The sequence below is a fragment of the Cygnus olor genome, chromosome 6 (genome assembly GCF_009769625.2).
Source record: "Cygnus olor isolate bCygOlo1 chromosome 6, bCygOlo1.pri.v2, whole genome shotgun sequence".
In the NCBI taxonomy this organism is placed as follows: Eukaryota; Metazoa; Chordata; class Aves; order Anseriformes; family Anatidae; genus Cygnus; species Cygnus olor.
The window spans coordinates 12305136-12332288 of NC_049174.1; the positions used below are offsets into that span (position 1 = coordinate 12305136).

Sequence of the window (27153 nt, forward strand, 5' to 3'; positions counted from 1 at the left end):
ACTGAAGCCATGAAAAAATTGTTGATATACCTACCTTTTCCTGTGGTGTGGAAGAAAGCAGAACAAACTGTTCTTCTGGTGTTGTAATCTTCAATCCATTCCTACATTGGGGGGGAGGGTTGTTGTATTTTAGTCTAATGAAATTTCATCCCAAAATAAGGCAAGGTTTCTTAGAGTATGAATATTTCATCTACCTTCTCCCAGCCCAACTAGCATTCACTTTAATTTTAGGTCATCAGTAAAGAGAAGCAGAAAAGACTATTGGTTCACCTCTTGATTCTACCTTATTAGTTTTTTTTATTTTTTTTCCTACACACAAATACAATAAAAGCTTTCTAAAAGAAGAAAAAAGGAGTATACGTGATTGCATCCATCCCATTCTGCTCCTTGTTTACAATAATTTGTTACAAAACCTTCATCCTCCCACACAAGACATCTGATTATTTCAGCATCACAATCAATAATACTCACACATTACCAGCTTCTTCTGAAAGAGCTTCTACCCACAGTGTGGACAAGGAGAAAATATGGTGTGTTGAAAACTGCAGGCAAGGAAAACGGAAACTTCACTGAGTACTGGCTGATCCATTACCCTTGCCCCACGCTTCTTCTGCACTATTTTTTGCCTTTGAGGACCAAAGAAAACTGAGCTTTACAGGCTCTTTGTATGCACCTTCCTCCTAGAAATAGCTAACAGAAACCATGCCAATAGCAATCAAATGTCTAAATATAACACTGGAACATGAAAAAAGATAACACTTACTGTTCAAACAGTATTGCAATGAATGCCGCAAAACCTTACCTTTACTGTATGAAAAACAAGTCATGTTATTTGAAACAGAAAAAACTTGGCTCCTGGATACAAGTTGGCTTACCTGAGCGTGCACCAGAGCATCATTAAAGAGGATGAACCAGTTTACAGAGAATCTTCCAGCATGCTGTAGGGACAACCCCCTGTTGCTGCTTTCACAGATTAAACGGCGGTCCGGCTTCCGCAAGGAATCCTACAGGTAGGGGTTAAAGATCAAGTTACAGAAGCTTACTTCTCACCGACTGTAATTTAAGGTCAGTGCTATTTGTCTGTCATAGTAACCTTTCATAGGCCAAACCTTTCTAAAATTAGAGTACTACAACAACACAAGGCATAAAAATGGGAACTACAGCTGAGTAGCATCAATAATGGACACAGAGGATAATGTTAACAGCAAGATATACCACCTACTAATTACTAATGGACTGAACTGTCATCATACCGTCATTTTCCCAGGAAAGGTCTTCCAGAAGCCAAGTGTGTATTCTGCTTCTTTTCTTTTTCTGCTAAGAAGGACAGCAAGACTCTCGTAACAAGAACTAGAATCCTGTAGCTTCTGGTATTCTGGAGATGCCTATAGGGTACAAGGCAAGGCAGAGCTGAGAGAGTTTCGGAGCACCCATATCAACAACACTAAGTTGCAACAGAACAGCTCATTTTGTTAAATTATCACCAAGTGTATGACAGCTGGTCCGGTTAATAAAATAACAGTGTGAGCTACTTGCTTGGTCACACGTGCTGGGAATTTAAATCACAAGAGTTCCATGAATGCTAACAGCAGACTGATTAACATACAATTACATGATTTACTTTCTTACAGCTTAACAAAACGTAGCAGAAGTTCTAATAATTTTAGGAAGAATACTTTAAATAACTAATTGGGATGAATGTACAAGTAACTATTGTTCCCGGTTAAGCCTTCTCTTCTTTCAAAAGAATGCAGTTACACACATCTAAATGGATAGTAAAAGTCTACTTAATATTTACACAGTATTTTTAGTAGTGTTAAAGCCAAGAACTGCTACACTAATGATGCCAGATGGAACTGAAAAGCAGTAGGCAAACATCAAAATAATGTATTTGCAATTAAGTGCTCAAGCACACCAACAAGTTCTGGCAGGGTAACAAGTTTCTGCCTGTCATGTGATCTGTGCAAGTATGGTTTAAGAATGTGCTAGTAATATGCATGATCTTTCCCTGCAGCAAATCTAAGTCCAAGGTAGCTTCACTGAGGGCTAAGCTACCTCTAATCATGTGGCATGTGCTTTACACTGTTACTTCCAAGCCATAAGTTTCGCGTGCATATTTATTCAGATATAGATACCATATAGATACCAAAGACAGCTTACCACTTCAAAACATGTGGCAAGCTTTAGCAAAGTTCTTGCATAATTATGAAGTCGTCCAAATGGCATGAAAAACAGAGCATTCAGAACTTCCACTAGCTGCAGATTTTCCTCATTCTTCTCAGACAGCTTCTGTAACAGCTCCTGGTTTTTACTCAAGAAGTCTCTAAATGATAGGGCCATTGGGGAACAGAGGGAGGAGAGAAGAAAGACACTAAAACATCAGTGATGTTTTACATCCATGAGCACTGACACTAGCACAGAATGCCTTTTTTGGATTTTCATACAGCAATAGGAATTATAAAGGCAAATGCATGCTGCTTATTAATCTATTCCCAATTTAGTTTAAGGAAATAATGAAATATAATCATGTAGCTTCCTACCAACTGCAACACAGGACTTAGCTTCTACTCTCACAAGCTCCGTCATTACACTGGTTGAAGAAAGCTGACTAAGTTGCCCCACTTGGAGAGTAACTAATTGCCTTTTTCTCTTTTGACACTTGATCAGTAAAAGAGCTAAAACAGGTGGAATGACTTCCCCATTACCACTAAAGTAGTGAGTTTCTAGAACTGTTGACTCATACAAGAGGGCCTGAATGAATTTTAACTTTGTTCCAGTGCACTTTTCTAGATATATCCAGATAATCTCTTCCCCACCCGTTGTTCAAGGAAACTGACCAGTTTTTCCCCTAACTAGAAAAATTACATCCTACCTCAAAGAAAGGCAGGAAATCTGTTCAATCCTCAGTCTGATTTCCAAGAGGGAGAACTAATCTAGTTCAGAGAAGAAGAGGGAAATGATTCTGAAGACAATGCATTAGTACACAAAACCAGGATTTCTTCATTAAAATTAAAACAAACCTACTTTTCCCTCTCCTTCACCACATCTGTGTGCACACGTGCTAGCACATGATATATCTGCATTAATACACATCCAGCTGGGAAGCATTTAAACCACAAGCTCCAAGAATCAGATGAGACTGAGAAAGCAAGTCTCAGGGACAAAGAACCAGATCAGAGAATTGCACGGCAGGGTCCCTAAGAATTGTACATGAGTAACTCGATGCATGAAATGGCACCTTACTAATGTACCTTGTCTCAGTCTATGAACAATATTTAAGAACTCTCTTGTTCAACAAGCATTAAGGAGAAAGTTCTTTAGAGAGAAGACTGTTTCTTAGTTGTAAATTTAAACCAAGTTAACCGCTTGGATAGCTTGCATTTTTGAAGTGCTTTGAGATCCTTACATGGAGGTCTCTCCACAGAAAAGTGTCAAATAACAGATTCATAACATTAAGTATATATATGCTTATACACATCTATATAATATGTATATATACAAATAACTTCCTATTAAAGCTAGCCAACACTTTTTTTTTTTTTTTTTAATTGGGGCTACTCCTAACGTTCATATTGCGGAATATCCATAAAAGGCTGACATCATTAGCCACTGATTGAGACAGTATTCCTTTGGAAAAAAGGAAAAATCATTATTGAAGATATACTTGACTTCCCTTTGCAAGTTACAGGACAAAACTTCTACGACATCTCCTCCCTGAAAGTTTCAGAATCTGAAAAAATATTAGTCTCCTAATGAGACCCCAGTTGCAGTAGAAGCTGTGATACTAACAGTGACAACTGATGCAAAGAATTCAGTATATGTAATTTCAGGATCCAGAACTTTGCAGCGCTAATTATAAATATGCTTACACTTGATCTCTGATTTCTTGCAGTTCGCCCTAAGTATCTTGTCTAATGTGGAAAGGTGCTGAAAGTCTCTGCAGTGGGATTTTGTATTTAATCATTGGCACTGGTCCTCAGGTGCAGATGACTCCTTGTACTAGATACCCTGATATTTCAAAGAACTTCCAATAGCATTGCTTATGCTACATTCAAAGTGCTCCATAAACAGCTGTAATAGAATCGCACCCAGATGAGAGACTTCAGGAAGGAATGAAAGCTGGTAACTCCTCAGACATTAGTTAAAAAACTTGCACTGCAACAGTTTCTTCACAGCACTAGAGTGAAAACAGTATCATTACTCTCCTAGGCAATAATACTATTTGAGAAAAGGCTCTACTCTTAGATCTAAAAGCATAATTCCTTACTCACACTTAAGAATACGTATACATGAACAAAAGCATCCCTGAGAGGCACAGAAGATATATGTGCAGAAATGTTATTATTGCATCATTTCTGAGAGCTTCCACAAACTTAAAGAATTCAAACTAAACTGAATTTACAGTAACTACTCTCACTAATTCTTACAGAAGTGTGCTATTCTGTATTTTGTGGACAGCAGGATTTGAAAGAAGAAAATACTGACAAACGCTGAATAGATGATAAAAAAAATTAGCCTCAAGACTAAGCTTTCCAAGAATTATCTGAAACCTATTTGGGTCTCTTTCAATGAATTTACAATCTTTTTTTTTTTTTCCTTCCTCCCTCCACACATTCAAGATAAAGCAATTGAACTGATTCAGCAGTATTTTAATCCAAATCGTAATCACAGTTGAGGGGGATCGACATTTTTCTTCATCTGAAAGAAAATGAGTTAGTATATGTAAGTATGCTGAGGCCAAGTCACTGCACACTCATTACTATATCCATACACACTTCTTTAAAACACATTTCTTCACTAGTTGATCGAAAACTCCAGATAACGGTAAAGGTTTGCTTACATTGCTGGCTTTGCAAGGAGCGTAAATCCTCCCATTACCAGGAAATTTGTTACTGAAGTACAATACCTAAAATGGTAAAGAAAAAGAATGGTTCTTAGTTCAAAATTGATGCTTTCCTGGAAATAGCAACTGGTGTAAATTCCAACAGCATACCAATAAGATCTGTATCAACTACTGTACAAGTAATCAAAATCATCATACAATGGCTTGGGTTGGAAGCGACCTTAAAGATTACTTAGCTCCAAACACCCTGCCATCGGCAGGGACACCTCCCAGTAAACCAGGTTGCCCAGGGCCCCATCCAGCCTGGCTTTGAACACCTCCAGGGATGGGGCATCCACAGCTTTTCTGGGCAACCTGTTTAAGCACCTCACAGCTCTTCAAATAAATGATTTTCTCCTAACATCTCATCTAAAGCTCCCCTCTTTTGACTTAAAACTATTCTCCTTTGTTCCTCCAAGGTCTAGTATCTGGGTGTTTCTCAAGTATTTAGTATTACCAGAACACTGAGTATTCACTTTCCATATGGAGGATAGGCTTTATCATTCTTGCTGGTGCTATTACACTGCTGTTGCCATTAGCACAACACATGAGAATTACGATGGAACAGAAACTTGAATTTGTTTGTTTTCCCAAGATTTGGGCATGTACAGAATAGGCCATCTGTTCCAATAGTTTAATACTGCTAACTTCTAATTATATTAAAGATGGGAATTTCTTCATCCTGCTATTCACCATTCTCTCTTTCACTTCTCCTCTACCAAAAAAGAAAGTTATTTAAAAATTTGGACCATTTGGACACAGTTCTGTGCAACCTGCTTTAGATGGCCCTGCTTCAGTAGCAGGGTGGACCAGAAGACCTCCACAGTCTTTTCTTCCTTCCCTTTTAAAAATACCATTCAGCCAAGGGCAGAGATCTCAGTTTAACTTAATTAACAGATAATACTTATGTGGCTTGATAGATCTTTGGAAGATGCTCAAGATGCTACACTGAGGAGTATGCAGATGTTTGATACTGTACACAGGAAAAATGTTTAACATATTAAGAAAATAAAGGAGAATAGCAGAAGGCAGGCAATACCAAAGAACATTTCAATACCAAAGATACTAGAATTAGACATTTCAGCCTTTGACGGTGAGGAAAAAGAAATTAAGAAATCCTACTAATCTGAGTAATAATGAGAACCAGTTCTAGGTATTCAGGTGAAAAGAAAAACTGAAGTCAGAATATAGAAAAAATACATGATCACAATTATGAACAAATGATTTGATCAGAGACAAAAGCTTCTTTCAGGGTAATATGACAAAAGTTTACTGATCCAATAAAAGTGATAACGTGTTGAAATAAAAGTGCAACTATCTGCACATTCCAAATGCTACTGCATAACAAGCGAAGCTTATGAGTTTATGATTGTGACATTTTGCTCCCTTAGGGGTTTTCGGTTATCTAGTAAGTAAAACTACACTCAAATAGGACTTGTTTAGATTCTTCCCTCTGTTAAACTGGTATTTTTCAAAAAGCCTGTAAATATGAAGTATGAGATTTCTGCTAGATTTGGATGAAGTTATCTAGCAGCTACTGAAGTTACTGTGGAGAAAAACAGCAAACATTCTAACAGTCTTCCTCTGCCTGAGGAATTAAGCTATTAAAATAATAACCAGGATACTTCGGACCAAAGTTTAAGCACTAATGCATCTGTCTTCTAGGTGAAAGGTGTGATACTAGCTATTCAGCAGATACCAGCACAGAATTGTTCTTCTGGGAACAATTTCTTAGTTAATGACTTCTGAAAAGACATTTTGTAACCACAGTAAATCCCCAAAGGTATTTTTACTTAGTGACCTACCAATCGCAACTCTATTACATTATATTACAAGATCCTCAACTAAAGTAACAAACATGTCAATCTTTACATTTATATGCAGCAATCAAAGAAATGTTTTTACAGAATTTTACATTAGGAAGGCTGAAACTGTCCAGCGTGTTCCACTGGCAAAGAGTTCGTATAGCTTAACTACAAAATTAGTCTGTGTAAAACTCTGCATACATTTTAAATTGCAAGAATGTAACTTGCATGATAGTTTATGTAGCTTTCCTTATAATCTACTTTCTCCTAATTCAGGGCTTGCTGTAGTCAGTAGCTTAAGCCTGGAGACACTCAAGATGAGAAAGTTGGATACTTGCTCTGTGTAACTATCCAAAAACAGACTTGAATGCTTCAGGATGGCCAAACTCCTGGCTTCTTTTACTCCATGAAGAAAGCTACTTAAAGAAGCTCCATGTTGACCGATGAGATAGCATAGCTTGCTGAACCTGCTTGCCATTTCCTGCAACAACTGGATTGTATTTGCGTTGCCCAAATTATCTGTAACAGACCAGACAGAGATTTAGCTTACTTTACCAAAGAATTGCACCCATTAATAAGACAAAATTACCCCAGTGAGTTGTTTGGATGTTTTACTGGCCATTTCAATTTAATGATTTTAGACTACAAGGAAAAAGATCTTGGCTTTAACTTAAAAATAGGCAATGACTTAAATCTCTTACAAAGTTGATTATAGAACATAGGGGAAATAATATCAAATAAAATATTAAAGTAAGTTCTTACCTAAACCTAGAAGAGGTCTAAGAACCTGAGATTTGATCTCACTCAGTCTGAAATAAAACTTCCTCTCTGTAGAAGCCAACTCATGCAAACTGGCAATATATCCCATTATGTTTTTGTCTACCAAGACCAAACAGTTGTCACCACCAGCTATCACATTGCTTATGTATCCTATCTGAAAAACAAAACGAACAAACAAAAAACCAGCTTAAAATTTGAAAGGAAAAATAGTAAAGATTAGGATCATACAGAATAAAATATATCTTTATTTGTGCCAAGTGTCACTGTAGGTTGTTAATACTTAACATCAAGCACTCCATTCAATATTGGGTTAATACAAGATTAATGAAGTAGGAAAAACATTTAGAGTCAATGCTGTTTGTTATGTTAGTACTGACATTCTGAAAAACAAAGACCATCTTGTAAGGCAACTCAAACAATCATTGCTTGTTCAAGTGGAAGTTTAGTCACTTAGAAAATAAAGCTGCGTCATCAATGTTGTCATCAACATAATATCACATCACCTATTTTTCCTTTAATTAGGAAGGAAGATTAACAAGTGTTTAATACACCATCTGCACTCTGAAAAACAGTCCTTTCTCAACGTGGAAGATTTCGGTTTATTAGTAAGAGCAATATTACAGCATTAATAAACTGGACTAATACCAATACCTACATTAATACCACTTGTAGCTCACAGCTGTTGGAAACAAAATTCTTCTCTGAAGTCAGCATGAGTGCGTCTAATGCACTGTGGCTCCTCACTAATTCTAGTTCAGATGCAACACCATAAGGTTATTCAGATCTAGAGGATCCCTCAGAAACACTGAACCATGAGTGTTCAACAAGCAATCCATAGGCCAATTTTGATATGCAAGAGCCAACTAGACAATATACTAGAACTGTCTAACAAGAAGGAATATATGTCTTATAAGAAGGAATAAAAGTGTGTGTGCATGCATGCACATATGCATGGAGCCGGTATATAAATCCCCATCCTCCTCAAAACCTCTCTCCAATTGCTATTCTGCTAGACATAGGGAAGTAGAAACAAGACCCAGAACAGCTGAGACAAAAGAGCTGCTTTCTACCCGAACTATCTCCTTTTGCTACTTTAAACTCGAGGTGGTCTGAATCATACAAAGAGACTAGAAGAAGACACCCAGACTTCACACTCCCTCACCCCAAGCCAACTTCTCAATAGCTACAGTAAGATTCAGCTTAATGACGGAAACTGCATAGAATCACCCCCACTCTCCCATAAACATTTTAGTGCCTTTGCTCAGTTTCCCCTTTACACCCACGATAAAGGCTGACTCTGGGGAAGCAGAATGTGCGGAACTCAGAGGTACCTTCTGCCCACTCACAAACAAAATGCATAGGAAGCAGAGTGGAATAGAGCACACAGTGCCTCCAATCACTTAAACAGGAAAATGAAGAGCAATAGGACCATAGAATGAACACATGAAGATAGTGGTGAAAACTGAGCACGATATGAGGGTGCACTTCTGCAACATGCACACATGGCGGGAAATGAATTAGACACCCCGGAAACACCACCTCACTTCCCGAGCACAGGGAAAGATGAGGGAACATATCAATACTAATTAAGACTCCTCTGTCTCCATGAGCCGTGCTCCTGATTTGACTGCTAGGAATCAGTCACCTTACTTGACACCCATAAAGCTAGCTGAACAACCAGCACTGAGCTATTTCCAAAAAACATCAGTATGCGTTGCACTAACTTAAAGGAAATACAACTCACCTTACTACAAGAGAGTAACAAAACTGGACTCTTAGCAGAGTTATTTTCAGACAAATTATTTTCAGTTGTTGTCTCTTGGCCACTGTAATATAATCCAGGTTGGTAGTCTTCCTCATCTGCTAAGAAGAGAGAATAATCTGGTCCTGCTGCTGTAGTCCAAACACCATCACCACACACCTAAAGTTCATGAGGAAGAAGACATTAAAAGTCACCACTTGAAACTGGAAGATGCTGGAAGAAGAGGAGACTACCTAAAGCTTCTAGACACAGATACACAAGAAATACACCCAACAACAAGCAAAAGTGTTAGAGTAGCTGGTAATTTTTCAACAATGTCTTGTCACAAATACATTTCCTGTACTCCACTGAAAGCGATCTCCTTCCAGTTTTCTTTCTAATGGCTAATTTTTTGCCTTTAAATTATAAGCCAGTTTTATTTTTAAGTAGGCATCAGGTAAGTTTGATGAAAGTAAGGACATTGTACTTTCCTCTTCATTTGGCTGGGATATCGAAAAATTTCAGAGACTGTTAACATCCTGTACCTTAATTTGCATAACACCCAACCAGGAAAACTGCAGATAGTTTTTCATTAAGACAGGTAAGCACCAGGAATTCACCGTCAACAGTCTGGTCTAACCCAAAAATCATTATGTGACTATTCCCTCAATGTGTGAAAAGTTCAAAACAGACTGAAAACCCCACTACTAAACAAGCAATATTTAACCAACAGCTCTAGAACTACAGTAGCAACAAATATGGTCATGGCCTAGCAAAACTAAAAAAGTCAGAAGCAATTGTTTAGAATAAAAACAGAACAGAAGAATTTCAGTACTTCAACAACTGTATCAGAGAAGCCAAGAATAAGGCAGAAGTAACACTTGGTAAGAAGATAAAAGCAGTTACATTTCTCAGTTTTAGAACTTCAACGTGGTCAAAAACAGTAGAGGTCTATACAGAGAATTTCTTGGTTAGATTATTCACAAGCTCATTTAAGGAGCATAGTCACAATATAAGCCAAACACATCTGTCAATAAAGTCAGTTTTTAGAAATTATTTGGCACTCACTTGTATAGGAAGAGGACCTAAACTAAAAGAAGAAAAACACAGAAAACAAAATACCTTTGCAAGACGAGGGACTGTTGTTGGGGAGTTTAAGTGACCAAGCTGACCAGAGCTATTACTGCCCCATGAATATACCTGTAAGAAACATAGCTAACATCAACGTTTAACAGTTTATATACATAGAGGAATACTGAATTGTATTAGTACAACGCTTCAAGTGCGCAAACACAAGTCAAAGGTATAAGATGTAGGTGCCAAGAAGCACTTCTCTAACTTCTAGCATATTGCTGAATTTGAGAAGGTAATTTGAGAATAGAAATAGATATGCATCAGGTCATTAAAAACTTCAAATATAATGCTAATGGACCATGCAGAACTTTCTAATATAACTTTTTAATACAATTAGAATGCCATTACGCACACTATTTCCATTGTCTCCTCAATGGAAATGTCTTCCTCAAACAGGAAACAAAGTTTAGAAGTCAAATAAACACAAAGCTAGGAAACACTCAACACAACAATTATGTCATAGATAAGCAATAAATGACAATCACTTGCACCTGGGATTTGGCAGTGAGTGCTAAGGAATGATGGCCACCAGCAGAGAGATGAATCACTTCTTTACCATCGAGACTTTTCACACACAGTGGCTGAAGCCTGACAATTTCCAGAACACATAAAGAAGAGATTAACAAAAAAAAATCAGAGGTATTGTCAATGTGCAAATAGATATCAAGGTTCTTTTGCTCCCCCCCACCCCCCATCCTCTCCATAAAGAACAGTAGAAAAAACAAACATACGCATGGAGTCTTTTGGTAATAAACCAGCTTAGTCAAAAAGGCCAAGAAGGACAAAAGTGGATGCTGAACCTCACCCCGGTTTGGACAAGACAAGTCAAAATATCACCAAAATTCCTAGTAATTACAAGGGAGAAATTCCAACTGACGTTCAGTAACAATACAGCACAAGACATTTTGCTTGGAAGACCTTAGGTCAGAACACCTCAAAGAACAAGAGCAATGCAAGGCAGTTGACCAAATCTAAGGAGACAATCTGACATACTGAATAAAGAAACATTTATCAAAAACCATCTCACCTTGGCAGAACATCACCATGTCCTAGCTGTCCATCCTTCCCCTTTCCCCAGCTCCATACCTCTGTTCTTAGAGATGGTAAAAGAGCATCTGCCTCACCACTGTAAGTTGGAGTCAGAGCTACAGTCCTCATTTTCGCCCGCCCTACTTTCCGTAAGAGCCTAGGAGAAACTGAAACCATGCCAAGAGAAAAAAAATTTCACCATTTTAGATAAATACATCACTTACACAGACTACACGTTACACAGTATCATTCAAAATAATTTATCAAGGCTTCTTTAAGAGGCCTTAAGATTGAGAACAGTGACCAACGCGCAAGAAGATAGCTTACTGACACACATTGTGTATGCACTAAAAGTAGACAGATTCCAAGTAATTTTTTTTACCAGTTATTGAAGAATAACAGACATATGAGAACTACGCAGTTACACTAAATAAACCAAAACTATATATAAAATAAGTATATTCTGAAATAAGATATATATTTGCAGTGAACATAAGTATTCCAATTCCTAAAGTCTCCCCTCGTATCTAAGACCAATATAGAACAAAGCCACGTAACCACACATTCAGAGCAATTAACACCACTAAAATTGGTGATGGAAGAAGCTCACCAGCTCTGAGGTCCGGCAAGAAAAACTGGAATATTTCTAGTGCCCTGGCTCAAAACCAACTCAGTGCTGCAGGACTTAGAGGCCACAGATATTTCATCTGCTATATGATCTCTATAGAAGATAGTTTGCAGTCGCTTTGCTAGAAAATACCCAGACTACCAAAATGGGCCCACTTTACCTTACCTTAATAACGAGTAACATTCCTAAGCCCACCAAGCTTTTGATTTTATTAACACGCAGTAGTAGCTAGTCTTTACTCCTCCAGCCATCTTCAACTCTTAAAATAATAATTAATTCATAAAAACCTCTACCTTTATATTCAATAAATGCAGTATTTTCATTTATAACCATCCACACTATTGTAACTTTTCAAGTCCTTTATGTTTTTTGTTGTTGTTGATTTGTTTTTTTAAATACCTTGTGACAAGAGGCCAGGTAGGGAAAGTCTTCGACTCCCTCCTTCAGACTCTTCCTCTCTAATGTCTACTAAACTGGAACTCTTCTTCCCCTGCATGGATTCCAGTCTGACCTGCTCTTCTCGACTGTCTTTCAGAGCTTCAGGCCCTGGGGAACCGCTGCCAGACTGTGATCCTGAATCATTTGAAGGCGTGCCATAAAAGTTCATTACTTTCTTCAGTGACAAGGCTCCAGCTTCATACGTAGCAGCTACTCTCACACCAACTGCTGATGCACACGAGGCCACCAAGCTGTTTAAGGCAGATGTGCTTGCACCTGGAGGGCCAGGGATACAAGCACTAACTTGTTCTTCTTGAGAAGGCTAAAACCAAAGAAAAAGGTAAAAATATACCAGACAGCATGTAACAGTGGGACAACGATAGACACATTCATTAATCAAACTACTATTCCTGAAACCATGTGAGGGGAAACCATTTTAGAGGCATTCCATGAACAAGGAGTTAAGAAAGCGCATGAAACTTCTTGTTTCAGTCACTTCCTAATGGTAGGAACAGCTGCATGATCCCAAAGAGCTCACAACTGCTAGAATGCATTTGTTAGCAAAAGTAAGGAAAACTATGTCCAGATGGTGTTTATTTCTCTGAAATTAATTTATAGTATTTTGGTTTTAATACTTATTTTAGCAAGCAGTGGCAATAACAAAAAGGCAACTATTTATTAGCTGCCGGTAAATTGTGAAATTTACTCCCTAGAACCACTGTGAAAAGTTTCTCGCTCTAATTGTAAAATGCATTAAAGAAATTGATATACACTCAACATCTGAAATGACAAGAAACTTACAGAATTGTGCATATTTCGCCACAGGGACAAAGTTACCTTTACAATAAATCATCCAATACTTGTGTAGGTACTGTCAGACTGCACCACAAAGTTTTGGATTATATTTTAATCTAATAACCTCTGGGTTATATTTTTTCCTTCGATTTTTTTTTTCACAATAGTATAAATCATAGTATTTTGGAAGGGAGCTGGGAACACTGTTCATTGAATCTTCACATCAAACGTCTGCTGCCACTCAATATGAAGTTTTTAATTTACTGTTCTGCTACAGCATCAAAACATTAATGTTGAACTATTTTCTGCATCACACATAACAGTAATATATAAATATTTCCCATCCCTGTTTATACAGTTATGCCACCCTTATACGATTAACATTAGAACCCTTTCATTCAATACTTTAACACTGAGAAATCAGATTTGCGAAGAACTCGTTCCACGTACAGAAAAGAAAGTTTTACCTTAAAGTCAAATTTGTCAAGCCTCACACAAATGGGAAATCCATACAACACAAAAGGGCTAAAGAAAAGAATGGGAAATAGGCTTACTTGGCTTTGGTACTGTGGACCATAAAGAAATGAGACTACAGTACTGTCACAGATGCTTACATTGAAGGCTTACAACTCAACAAAAAATCTCTTCCACTACAAAGAAGAGAGCCATCCTAGAAAAGAAACACTTTGAAACTATAGGAATGCTACAGCTACATTAAACAGAATATTTCATTTGTGAAAAGAGTAACATCAAGCATAACATAATACAGTGTGATTTGTAGCATGTTAAGAGCAAGTTACTAGCTACCAACCTGCTCCAATTCTGTGCAGGTTTTCTTCCCCAGGGTCTCATTTAACGTGTGATCTGATAAACTGATTAAATATTCTTTCACTTCTTTTTTGTCAGGGAACAGAATATTTCCAGGACTAGAAATTCCACCATCTTCCTGTCCATCGTTGCTGGAAAGCACACTTGCTCCATCAGATTCTAAAGCAACAGGCCTGTGTTCTTCCACAAGTGGTTTCTGACAGTCTTCACTCTGGCTACTTGTTACACTTTTTCCTTCCAGGGTCTCCAAAGAAGGACAGAAGACCTGGTTTTCTGGTTGGTTATCAGCCAGTGCTACACCCAGTGGGCAACAGTGACTATCTGAAATGATTACATGATCTTCCTTGTCTGTCATGGTAATGAGGAGTTGACTGCAATGATTGCACCGCTCTGGAATAGGCTTCATTTCCTGCACAGGGAGGCATTGTACCAGAGCCAGGCTGTGGTAGGCTCCACAAGCAATCTGGAGCACAACACGTCCTGCCAGGTGTTCTACCTTCTGTGGCTTTGTCACTGGGAAAGTTGTTGTTATGAGACCTAGCTGGCAGCCACTCCCCCAGGCCCATATCTCTCTGCTTAGTGATAGTGCCAGTGTGTGCTCTTCTCCACATGCCAGCTGCAAAATCCTTACTGACAGCAGAGGACTGGTTTCAGAATCAGAAATACTGATGGGTTGTGGTTCTGGCACGTACAGTTGATTAGCAACTGCACACTGGCCAGCAGAATTGTTCCCCCACATGTACACCACGCCACCTTCTGTCACGGCTCCATTATGGAAGCTGCCAGCTGCCACGGTAATAACATGCTGCCCAAGCAAAGCTTTTTCTAAAATGGGACTATTAGCACACAACTCCTCTGGTCCTGATCTCCAGGGTAGCTTTCCGAAACTGTAAACTTCTCCACCTATTAAAAAAGGGGAAAAAATAGCATGATTTTAATGAAGTTAAACCAATAGAACAACTTGAAAAGAGTTTCTGATAAAAATCAGATTTTAGCTTAATCCGTGCTCAGCAAAATTATGGCTATTGATACAGGAAAACTGACAGTTGCTCTCTGCTACTACTGCTTCTAAGTTCTATACCAATGTTAACATCACCCTTTGCATATGTGTGCACTGTTAAACCAATACTTTACTGTTAAAATTTCTACTACGCTCAAACGTATTTATTCTGTTTTAAGAAATGACAAATTCACAGTAAATACACAGCTGAACAAAGGCAATTTTTCTCACCAATGCAAACTACTCAGAGAAAACAGTATTGTTAACAGAAACTACAGAAGAAAAATATTAGGAGTACATAATACACTGTCTCTTAATGGTCACATTCTTCATGGGCAGTAAAAGTCAACTTGGGTTGAACTGAAAGCACAGCATACCACACAGCAATATGCAACTTCAATTTATACTTCAGTCTTTCAAGTTCTCCCTGCTATGTACTCTGTACAGACAGCCATTCTTGAAGACCATAACACAGAGAACTTCTCTCTACATACCGACATCTAGTATCACTAAATTGTACTGTCTGCCACCCTACAGTGAAACAGGATCAACCTATCAGGTGGAAAGGGGAGGGATGAGGTTGAGGCACACACCACTGGTTTGGTGTTGTACTACAGCCCCTCCAATATTTCGTTATTTTCACCTGAAAAGGTCACAGCAATGCCAATTCAAGAAAGGCAGAAAACTATTTTAAAGATGAACAGTTGTCTTCACAGCAAGAGAAAAATGGCAAATCATATCCACAAACAACATCACTCATAAGGCAACATGCAGACAGTCCTTTTAATTACGAAAGAAACACATTCCAAAGAAACAGTGGAGATCTTTCACAATTCTGGTAGGTAGATGCTTATAGCAGGCTCACCAACAAACTGGTAACCAATACAATCTTTTTCTGAAGCCCAGTTTCACTCAACAGTTTAAATTCTCTTTCCTTCAAAAAGTTCAGAAGGGAAAAAAAATTAAAGAAGCAACTTCCAGTTAATTCTTTACCACTGCAGACCTGTTGATCAGTGCAAGTAAGGGCCAAGCTACACAAACACTTAAACGTACTGTATTTAAACATACTTTTTTTAGACTGCTCACAAACTAGATTCACCCTAACTTAAAAGGGGAAAAAAAAAAGAGTATGAAAAAAAACTCTGTGCATCTAAGCTTTATTCCAACACAGTTTTAAGAGCCTTGTAACTATGAAGGAAATACTGACAATGTTAAAAATCTAAGCATTCAAAAGTTGTGCGTGAGACTTACAAATATAATCAAAGAAACATTCTCAAAGACAGACTGGCAATAATTAAAGTTAGTTGTTATTGCTACAAATCTTTAAAATCAACATATTTATTACCTTCTGTTAGAAGCAAGCCATGACTTGTACCAAGGGACGCCTGTAGTACAGTCTTTCCACTGAGACCCAAAAGCCTTTCTGGAGTTATAGAGCAGGAACCAGCCTTCCAAACATAGACCAGGCCTCTCTCTTTGGCGCCTTCTGCCTCTTCTGAGCTACAAAAATATTGGAGTAAACAGAATCAGCTTGAAGTTTTCTGTGATACTGCAAGATGTAGTTGGCTTTTTGCATACGTAGGAAAGACTTAGAAGTTCAGCTGTTAGTTTTAATTTCAGGAAGTTAACAGATTTACAATTTGGTAATCTTAAATTAAGTATTATTGAAATTAACAACAAAAATCATCTGTTTGAAGGCATTAGCTTTGTTTTTCACTTGTAGTTTACTAACCAGAAAAACAGCTGATCTTTCCACTAGTAACTTTAAACATACATTTATTTTGCAATTAGTACAGCCGATTACATATTGTAGTTGTTCACAGCAAGGGGATCAAATTAATACACATCTCTGCCACCATGCATATGCTAGAGGAGATAGTTGCATCAGTTCTATTTACATGTAAGCAGCTCTGTTCCTGCCTAAATAGAGAGATCTATGTTAACTCTTACCATGTTAGAAAATAGAAGGAACATTTCTGGGTTATTAGGTTTCATTCATATTTTCTATTATTTAATTTTGGGAAATCACGAGGCAGGAAAAAAAACAGCTTGGCTCTTTTAAGTGAGTTTCTCAGATTCAAATGAGTCAGTCATTCAAATCAATTGAACCAAAGGGGAGGGAGGGGGAAAAAAAAAAAAAAAAAAGAAACAATCCTGAAACTCTGTGGAAGTATCCGGGCTCCCAGAAGTGACTGCAGCTATGGGAAGGTGCTTTAACACTTCAACAAGCTCTGGTTTGAATGCTCGGTCAACAGCTTCTCGCATTCAGCAGAAAGAAATTGTCTGATATTTGACAAGCATAATTCTAATAATTTGTGGAGTCCCTTGGTATAAAAAAGTCATTTTAATTTAACTTGAAACTCTATACTGATGTTTAAGAGTTTTCAAATTCATTTCCAATTTTATATAGAATAGATTCTTACACACCCTGCAGGGAAAAAATAGGATTAGCTCTTTATTTGACAGCAGTCATTTATTACCTACGTAAAACAGCTTTTGCAGCTTTGCATATACCTGAAGTTAAATATAAAAGGTAATGAAAGAACTTTGATGGAATAGCCATGTTTGCCTATAAGAAAGGGCACAAAACAACAAATGCATTCCATTACTGAAGCAAAGCCAGAAAAAGCTACTCTGACAGGTCTCATTGTGTGTAACACAGAAGTAGCACATTGAAAAGCCATAAGGCACTACTCATGCAGACTATTGATTTTTTCAATTAAGTTTTGCTCATTGCAGTGCATAGGCTGAATATCTTCGCATAACCTGCCACTGAAGCATTTAAAATGATAATAACTAGCAAAAGCTTGAATTCTTTTTCCACACAAGGAAAAATAAAAGAACAAGGTGACAGTCAAGAACTCATCTAAGATTCAGATAAGTAATGTAATCCAAATAACACAGTATAAAGCTTTCATCAACATACTGTGCATTAAATTTAGCTTACAGCCTGATACTTTGGCTTTTATCCATTTAAAAACTCTTCAGAGACCAGTGTACAGCAAGTATGCACATTTATATACCAAGCCTTATTACAAGACACCCATTTGCCATCCCAAACCACCGAACCCATCAGGTCTCTTAATGGAAGAAAGAAGGAGCAAAAGAATAGTCTGTTCAATGACTATTGATCCAAAAGCAAAATTCACACATACAACAGATATGATTTTACTATTCACCACAGAATGTTACTTTTATGTTTCCAGCCATGACTATCCATCTACATGTTTCAATAATCAACTGATAAAACAAGTTGTTGTTCTAATAAGTTGAGTGTTCCAGAAACACAGAAAGTCAAGCTAAATTACTCTTCTCTCCTTCAGCTTAAATTGCATAAAGAGTATGTTGACACCACGTAATAGTTTTACAGGGTGATCATTAGCTGGCACACTGCTGGGAGCCTCTGTGGCTTCACCTAGCTGCTCACTCACCTTCTTTCCTGTGAGTCCATCTGTCAGTGGCAGCACTCCATTACCACCAGATCATTCCTCTTTCAAAAGGAACAATACAATCTCCGAACTGTAAAACAAACAAACCAGCTATTTAACTGCAAATAATGTTAACCTTAAAAAACAAAAATAACCCCAAGAAACAAGAAGAAAAGCATTAGATCCCATGTGTAAAACCCACGTGTAAAATCGGGAAGCACTTCCACAACACAAGGATGGTTCAGTTCACTCACAGAGTTGACAGACAGAAGCTAAACAGCCAGACTTGTCCTACCTACTCATCTCACAATAGGTCTATTGTAAGAACAGACCGAACAAAACCTAGTTCAGAGGCGGAAATTAACATCTCTCTCTCTCTCTAATTTTCAGTACACCCTCAAGAAGCAAAGCAGAATAAATTATCTAATTTCAGCTAAAGAATTCTATGCTTAAGTTACATTTATAAATGGCAAATATATCTGTATGAACAGAAAATGGTTAAGAATTGAATTCATAACCTTCATCTGGAATCAGATCACATACTACTGTACATAATATAGTTCTATTAAAGCCTGTGCTGAAATGCAGAAATCCAGTTGAAGAATTCAAAACATTTCTTCACAGTCTGGTAACAGAGTATCAATGAAGATATGATAAGACCACAGAAGCCAATATGAAAAAACAAGCAGCTACTTTATTTATGCTTTTATCCTTTCAGATTTTGAATTTTGAAAGTTCACCCTCACACCCTTCCATCTTCATGAAGATACCTTTGTATTAATCCTCTTGTAAGAAAAGTGACACTACAGAGAACCTTTGTTTCTCATAATCTGTTGGACTTTTTTTTAAAAGAATTGTAATTTTCCTTGATATGCTGCCTTACTAGATGAAGTATTAAAAATTTTAATAACTTTGACATATATATATGATATTTATTGAAATGAATTAAGTTTCAGACAAATTCGTTAGACCATGTTGCTGTATTATAGTTGCTGTCTGATATCTACTGTAACAAAAACAGAAAACAAATTATTTAAAACAAATTACTTAACACAATGGCCTTTTACAACAACACATCTCCAAGAAAATATCCTGGATGTCTGAACCCCTTACAGAGAGAAGATACATGTAAAGTACATTCAGTCTCGATTGCAAGAGACACTATATGCAAAGCTGTAATCTGTATACAGAGAAATGTCAATTCACACTTAGAAATAATAATCATCAGGTTGATAAATGATTGAAATAATTCACACAAATTCCAACACTTTCACTCAACTACTCTGAATAAAAAAGTACCAAACAGACCTTTACAGACAAACAACCACATCTCAAAGCAAAAGTTTTCAATTTCCAAATACCAAAATAGTGATCTGGGCTTCAGGATTGGCAAAGAATATATTTCAAAATAAAAGATTCCATGGAAATAATTATAATAAATCAAATTAATACAATAAAATAGTATTGTGCTAAATCATAGCGTTTTGTTTTTTTTTTTTAAGAGCAAAGTGCTTAAGTCAGACACACTTTCTAGGAACAGAGTCCCATCCATCACCAGAAAGATACCACTTTGCAGCTATTTCTTCCCCTTCTTCCTCAAAAGAAAGGAAACAATTTTTAAAGCATTAACAGAGGAAGTCTTAGAAAGATAAACTGTTACGCAACAGCTGAGTAAGAGAGGTGCTGATGAAGCACCAAAAGAAACAGAAGCATATTTCTAGAACTTCTGATTTTGTGATGCGTTCCTGCACGGAGTAAGTCCATTTGATTTATATGTATAGTGTATATATACATAAAGCCAATCCAAAACCACAGAACTCCACAATTCATTTTACTGAAGATGCTGGCACTTCTCTGGGAGCAACCGTAGCTTCACATATGAATACCCATCAATAAATCAGATGAAGAGATGGGAACTTTGATAAAGTCAGAGTATCAACGTATCTGAGTACTGAAATAAGTCTTAAAATCCTTGGCTTTAATAACTGAGATTTTTTTTAAGGGCTTAAATATGTTCTTTCCTTCTTGTGAGCCTCTACTGCACAAAACTCACTATATTACTTCTCAAAACTTCCAGTTACAACAAAACAGAGTTAAAGACAGGCAACTGATTAGCTGTTTTGCAAGACCTTACTTCAAGGCCCCGTTTGTGAAATGATTACAAAATTTGCAATGCAGGCAGACTGGAAGGGAAGAAAGCAATATGATAGTGGCGATATGTTTTGTTTTCTTGATAAAAAGCTCACGGTTAAGGTTGCATTACTAAGCATTTATGCATAAAAGGGAAAACAACAGTCAAACGGTGTTCTTCCCATTAAAGACACATTTCTAAAACATTTAAAAATCATTTTCAAGTTCAGCCTAAGTTTTCATTCACTCCTAGTACATTAGAATATTATTGCCATTTCTCAGCTAACACAAAACAAAAGTCATTTGGTCACAGTTACAAACTAATTCACTTTCTCCCAACTGGAATATTCAGTTTTCCTAGCTGACTTTCACCTAATAACACTTTTATACAAATTATGTTGCAGCTTTACAAATACATTATTTCTTTTCCACTAAAATTATCTAAACTTTTAAGTAACAACGTTTAATGTTCACAGAAATACAACCAGATACTATACATTATTCTCTTGGTACAGAAGATAGGTATGATACCAGCACCTGCACTGCTCTGCCTACCCACTTACTTTCCACATTCAACACCAATTTCAACACCACAAGAACGAAACTGCAAAGAGTTCCAAATAGAGCCAAATTATGAAATGGATTTGTGTTACAAACAGATGGTCACTACCGTGACACTGATGTCATACTTTCCACTTGCAGAGCAGATTGCTAATTCAAATTCTCCAGAAATCAAACACTATCACATTATAACAACTGCTATGGCAGGGAATGACCTGATGTAAACATTACTCTGATTACTATGGGACTGTGTCCTTCACTGGACATTGACTACTCAGGAGTAAGTACCACAGATATAAGCGGAATCTCATATTCAAGGCTGAACAGAAACAACATGTACGCCCCTTGCTTTCCAAAATATATTGCCATCACGTGCCCAATTATCCCCTACAATTAATAGATAATTACAAATACTTCTACAACTTCCTGCTACGTTTACTTCCTAAAAAACGTGTTTCCAAATATATAAGTTTATTACACCATACATAGCAGTAACTTACACTAACAGGACTGCCAAGTTTATCGTACAAAATTATCTGCACAGTTTCTGAAAGCTGCTACCTCCAAGCTTCCTAGTTCACAACTAAGTTGTCAATATTAGTCTTGCCTACATGTATATAGCCATTTGTGATTGCTAACTACAGTTCCTACATAACATGTTACCAATTCAAGAAGCCCTTGAGTTTTGGTCACCACTAACTAGGTACAATCACTATTTTTAACACTGCGTGATAAAAATCTGCTCAGAGCAAAACCGAAACAACCTACTATTAAAAGACAGCAATCATTCCTTCAGATGAGGGCTCAGAGCTTTTTTAATGCCAGGTCCAGTGAACGAGTGATGGTCTTAAAACGTTATCACTAAAAAGTGAGGAAAAAACACAGCAAAGAAAGCTCTTAGCATCAGCTTAAAATAACTCAGTTGAAAGATATCTACTATACCACCTAACTGATAATTTAAGATTCACCAAACAGATCAGAGGCTCACAGATTTATGAAGTAATCCCCTTCCTCTCCTCTCACTCCTGAAACTACACCTTCTTCATTTCGCACCTATCCAGACGTTTTCCCCTGTGGAACTGACAGACGATGGCTGTTGCTATTTTTATGAAGTCACCACGTTGTAACGGCAGTGGCCAGGTCTCGGCGGCCCGGCGCCCCCCAGCCGCAGCCGCCTCCTCCCTACCCCGCCCGGGCCCGCTCCGGGCCCTGTCAGCAGCCCGGCCCCCGCCCCCCGGGCCCCGCCGCACCTGTTACCCGCCGCCGGGCCGCCCCCCGCCGAGTGACGAGGCCGCCTCAGCCCGCGCGGCCGGCGGGGAGCGAGCAGGGAGGCCGTGGGCGGGAAGCGCGCGCGCAGCAAGCGGGCGGGCAGCGGGCGGGTAACGGCCGCGCGGAGCCGCTGCAGGGGGAGCAGCGCGCAACGCTTTGCTCCTTCCCGCCCCGGCAGGGGCCACGCGCAGACGTCGCGCGGGCGCCTCTCCCGCCTCACTCACCCGGCGCCGCGCTCGCTCCGCCCCGCCCCGCCGCCCAGCAGCTGACGGGCGCGGGGCGGGGCTCAGCCGCGCAGGGGGCGGGGCCTGCGGAGGGGCGGGGCGAGGCGGCCGCGGGCCGGGGGCGGGCCTCGCCGACGGGTCCCCGCCGGGGACAAACGGGGCCGCGGGGCGTTTGTGCCCGGGGGCGGTGCTCGGAGGCGGCTCCCCGGCGCGATGCCGGCCCCTCCGCCCTGTCCCCCTCACGCTGCCGAGCGCTGGGTGCCTGCCCTGGGAGCGGAGCGGAGCGGCACGTCCCGAGAGCCCACAGGGACAGGCAGCTCCCCGCGCTCACATCGCCACCGCAGCGTGGGTGGGACCCGGGCGCCAGAGCAGGGCACCGATGCACGGCTCCTGCAGCAGGCGCGGCTCAGCCACGCTGCTCGGACCCCCACGCTGCACTGTCACCGCCACAGGCGTTAGGACGTGACAGAGGAAAGGCAAGGTCTGCTCCGGTGTGGAACACACCACTTCGCTACCTAACACGTTACGCCCTGAGTTGCCTCAGTGCCAGGACTGTGTACCAGCAGAAGGTTTGGGTTTAGTGCTCCTTTCTCCGTCTTCTGTCAGGAAAAGATGCTGGCCGGTGTGAGAGGGCGTGTGCCAAACGAGCTCCTCCAGGGGTGGGTGTGGATCACTCTGCACTGGACTTTCGAAGAAGAACTGCAGAAATCATGAGATGGCTTGAGGCAGGGACCTCATGCAAGTCATTTGAGTTGTTACTACAGGCTGAAGGGAGAGGAGGAGTAAAGGAGAAAACAGAGAGGACTTTTAGCTGACCTCAGGACAACATGGGAGACGTGCTGTGTGTGAGCGCTGTCAGACCCGGGTGCTGCAGCTGCTGTTCAGAGAGAAGGGGCTCCCAACACATCCAAGGCCTTCAGCATGTGGAAACAACATCTACAGTGGAGGTATTTGATATCACCCTGTGATAATCCTGCACTGTGATAGATTATGCGTGGTTTCTTCCACTTGTGAACACTTTGCACTTCCACATTTGCTTCTAAGAAGCCAGCATCAAACTTCACAGCTTCAGGCTTGTGAAGCTACTGAAAGAGGACTCCGTGCCTCAGATTGCAAATAAATGCTTTTGATGTGATGATTCGGGCGGAGACTGCACTCCAGCAAGCTCTGTGACAATGAGAGATTATAAAACAGGGAGGGAGCCAACAACCTACAGTACTGGAGGAGGCAGCATGCCACAGATTACAAATCCTGTTGTATTTGAACCCAATGATAATGCAGGCATCCATCCAGGGTAGCTGCTCATGAGGACCTTGCAGGCTGCCAGCCATTCACTACTACGAGGTTTACACATACAGTTTATGGCACTGTTATGCTGTATGGGCCAAATTACCAGGCTGTGTAAATTACAGAGTGATGAGAAAGGCTTAACCTGGTACGGGGGAAAGAGAAGATGACATAACTTTAAATTTTACTCCTGCATTTGTTTTTTAGTCCCTGCCCTAAAAGATTACTATCTGGAGAGGAATAAATCAAGGCTAAGATAAAATAACATATTTAGAATGATACTGGCTGAAATTTCTTTGGTAGTTACAGCAGCTTTATCTTTGCGTACTGTCAGAGTAAGTGCTAACATTTACAAAGACGAGCACATGCAGACAGTTGCTCCCCTTACGGATGTCTGAGAAACCATAACTGAGATACATCAGTGGTGGGGAGGGAGATGAAAATGAAGTGCTCAAAGCCAGTGCAGTCAAGGAGAAAGGAAAGAACCACATCAATAAAATGGTCCACTAGAGATACAGTTTGCCTTCTTTTCCTGTGCCAGCTGATGGATATAACCAGAGCAACCCTTCCTGTGCCCTCACTGCAGCCACAGCATTTCCACACTCTCCAGACTCAAATATGCAGGTTGTGGAGGCCCGGGGGTTATGCTGATCCTTTCCAAGAGGAGAATGTTGCGGCCAGGTTCAAATGGGTGAGTGTGCAACATCCACAAAGAAAGACAGAAAATATTTCATCCTATCATTATTCCAACCATGAATAAGCATTTAATTGTTGAATGACATGTTAGTAGCTTCTTGTTCTGCGCAGCAATCTGAAATACATGCCACTTTCTTCATGAAGCAGAGACAAGGCATTACATTTGGAGCTGCCACATCCTATGTCCCTCTGGAGAAGCTGCGTGAAGGATCCAGTGCAACTGTTTACAAGGGGATCAGCAGGTGAGCAAGGACCACCAGTGGCATTATTCCATTCCCAATGCTTAACATTTATGGGAATCATAAGAATGAGCTTGAAGCTGGGCAATTCAGAGTACTTGTAGGAAAATAAAGGCAAATTAAACATCTGGTTTTGCCTTTAACCAGGGTGTTTGCAAAGCCCCATCCATTTTTTTCAGGGAACTCCTCCACTTCAGCAGCGGAGGCTCCACCAGGGCACTTTGCTGCACGGCAATGTGCCAGGGGACTGTCTGCCTGCACCTGAGACAGAGCAAGGGTTTTCCTTGGAAGGAGGGATTCCTGCATGATGGAAAAACTGGGGTGAGGGCAAGTTGCCATCACTTGGGAGCAGAGAAGCTGAGACAGGGCAGAGTGGTAACACTGACCAAAGCCACACTCCAGCAATAGCTGATCAGCAGAATGGTGCTGCCCTAGCCAGGTGGGCTGGTCCCATTCTGCTGCTAAAGAAGACCAGAGGAGGGGGGTTGCAATGCCTTTCTAAGCTTGGCCCCCGGGGGGAAGTGAGCTCTAAAAATTTTGCTTGGGTGAATGTGGAGCACCCTGGGAGGTTGTTAATACTGTCATCATGCCAAGCACTGAGGTGCTTTGTGTGACCTTTCACTCTGACCTGACAGGACCAATGGCCAGTTGGTGGCATTGAAAGTTATCAGGCTGGAAGCAGAGGAAGGAGTGCCCTTTACAGCCAATCGGGAAGGTAAGAAATCGAGATTCTTGTCGAACACATCAGGGGTGAGCAAGACCCTTTATGGCTGTATAAGACAGAGAAGCCTCCCCTCATTGTCCATATTTCAGGCAATAAAAATAAATATAGAAATGACACCAATGCTGACATTTGTCAAATGTGCTCTCCAGAACTGTCCCTGGGTGCTCCAGCACTGACTGTGGTGGGAGCAGACTACACCTTTATTGATACACTGCTCTGAGCAGGGCTGGACTCACCCAGCTTCTGTTCTGTCACACACTTCACCTCCCTGGCATTAACCTTGCCATGTGCTGTGCTCACCCTCTGCACTTGTATGGACGTAACTGCACTGAAGTCACGCATCTTCACTGCAGTGAGTTCCTGAACGGTTCCAGTGCTCAAAGGCTGGTGAATCTGGAACTCAAGAAATCCCTGGAGGGACTGGAGGAAATCAGCATCATGCACTGCATAACCCCTACCCCAGACTACATGATTTAAAAAAGAGGAATGGACATTGTACCATTAGCCACAGGGGCAGCAGATAGTTTTTCCTATGTTTGCCCTGGCCCTTACCTCAGCCCTTCTGCCAGAGAGTTGCCTACTGACAGAAATGTTCATTGCGTATCAACAAGGAGTCCATAGGCCACTCGGCTGAGTAAATCATTTCTAAAAATCCCTTTTTGCTGTGTCAGTGTTCAATACTGAAACAGGCTCAGATTCATTCTGCTCAGCTTTAAACACCTAACTGCAACACATGCGAAGTGTTGTTAGTGCGGAGAGGCAGGGATGCGCAGACTCTGGGCATGCCCTGCAGAGATCTGAATTGTCCTCCTTTCAGTCAGCATACAGCCACAGTTACTGTCCTCCCAACTTGGAGGCCTCTGTGAAGCCTGAAGTGAACTAGATTAAATCCAGATCCAGCTACACTGCTATTATCTTTACAACTGCAAAGCCAAGCAGGCACTTCCAAAAGCTAGGTCCCCTAGGAACTAACACAACACAGCAGTTTTTGCATTGGGCAGCCATGGACTGGAAGTGCCCTTTGCACTAAGGTCTCCGCTTGGTGTTAGCAAAACATAGCTGATACCTGGACATCACACATCCCAGCTTGAATATAAACACTTTCAGTAAAACCAAGGCTTAAGAACATTTACTGTTTCAGCCTGGTGAGAAATGCTTTCTATTGGTCACCTTCACAGAGCACTGGGCAAAGTGCAGCTTTCTCAATTTCTTTAAGAAATGTGTTTTTTTTAGGTGCCTGATTTTGGTCGAATGTATTTATGTGTCCCTACAGGCACAAGTTCACAAACTGCCTCCTTGATTAGGGCTTCTATTTTCATCTGTGCTACGATCCCAAGAGGACCATAATCCAGTTTCTTCCTTACACAGAAATATGCAACCTTTGAGCCACTCTGCTGTCTGGTATTAGTGAGAGCTTTAAATGTAGGAGGCTACACATGTTTAGTTCTCTACTTCTTACTGCAGTTCAAAAATAGGGTAGATTTTGTCACCACTGAGATGGAGTGTCAGAGGACAGATGTGCCAGCATTCAGAGC

At 40.1% G+C, this 27153-nt stretch overlaps 2 protein-coding genes across 6 annotated transcripts in view; one reads left to right on the plus strand and one right to left on the minus strand.

Annotated features, from left to right (window-relative positions):
• Positions 1-27153, minus strand: part of ALS2 (alsin Rho guanine nucleotide exchange factor ALS2) — a 58706-nt gene that overhangs the window by 17642 nt on the left and 13911 nt on the right. Inside the window, exons 1-17 of one of the 5 annotated variants that reach the window (XM_040561447.1) lie at positions 22673-22723; positions 18492-18579; positions 16406-16560; positions 14044-14963; positions 12399-12759; positions 11370-11538; positions 10834-10930; positions 10331-10408; positions 9212-9388; positions 7450-7621; positions 7026-7206; positions 4841-4906; positions 2161-2323; positions 1254-1385; positions 876-1004; positions 472-542; positions 35-101 (exon numbers count right to left, since the gene is read on the minus strand). In XM_040561447.1, the coding sequence (XP_040417381.1) occupies positions 35-101; positions 472-542; positions 876-1004; positions 1254-1385; positions 2161-2323; positions 4841-4906; positions 7026-7206; positions 7450-7621; positions 9212-9388; positions 10331-10408; positions 10834-10930; positions 11370-11538; positions 12399-12759; positions 14044-14963; positions 16406-16560; positions 18492-18511 (2958 nt within the window). In that variant the 5' untranslated portion in view covers positions 18512-18579; positions 22673-22723. Of the gene's footprint in view, positions 1-34; positions 102-471; positions 543-875; positions 1005-1253; positions 1386-2160; positions 2324-4840; positions 4907-7025; positions 7207-7449; positions 7622-9211; positions 9389-10330; positions 10409-10833; positions 10931-11369; positions 11539-12398; positions 12760-14043; positions 14964-16405; positions 16561-18491; positions 18580-22232; positions 22257-22429; positions 22724-27153 lie in introns of those variants that run through there. The other 4 variants (XM_040561445.1, XM_040561449.1, XM_040561448.1 and 1 more) reach the window with 4 other exon arrangements.
• Positions 22872-27153, plus strand: part of CDK15 (cyclin dependent kinase 15) — a 35303-nt gene continuing 31021 nt past the window's right edge. Inside the window, 4 exon segments of the mRNA XM_040561451.1 lie at positions 22872-23619; positions 24501-24650; positions 24800-24897; positions 25530-25609. Of these exon segments, the coding sequence (XP_040417385.1) occupies positions 23500-23619; positions 24501-24650; positions 24800-24897; positions 25530-25609 (448 nt within the window). The 5' untranslated portion in view covers positions 22872-23499.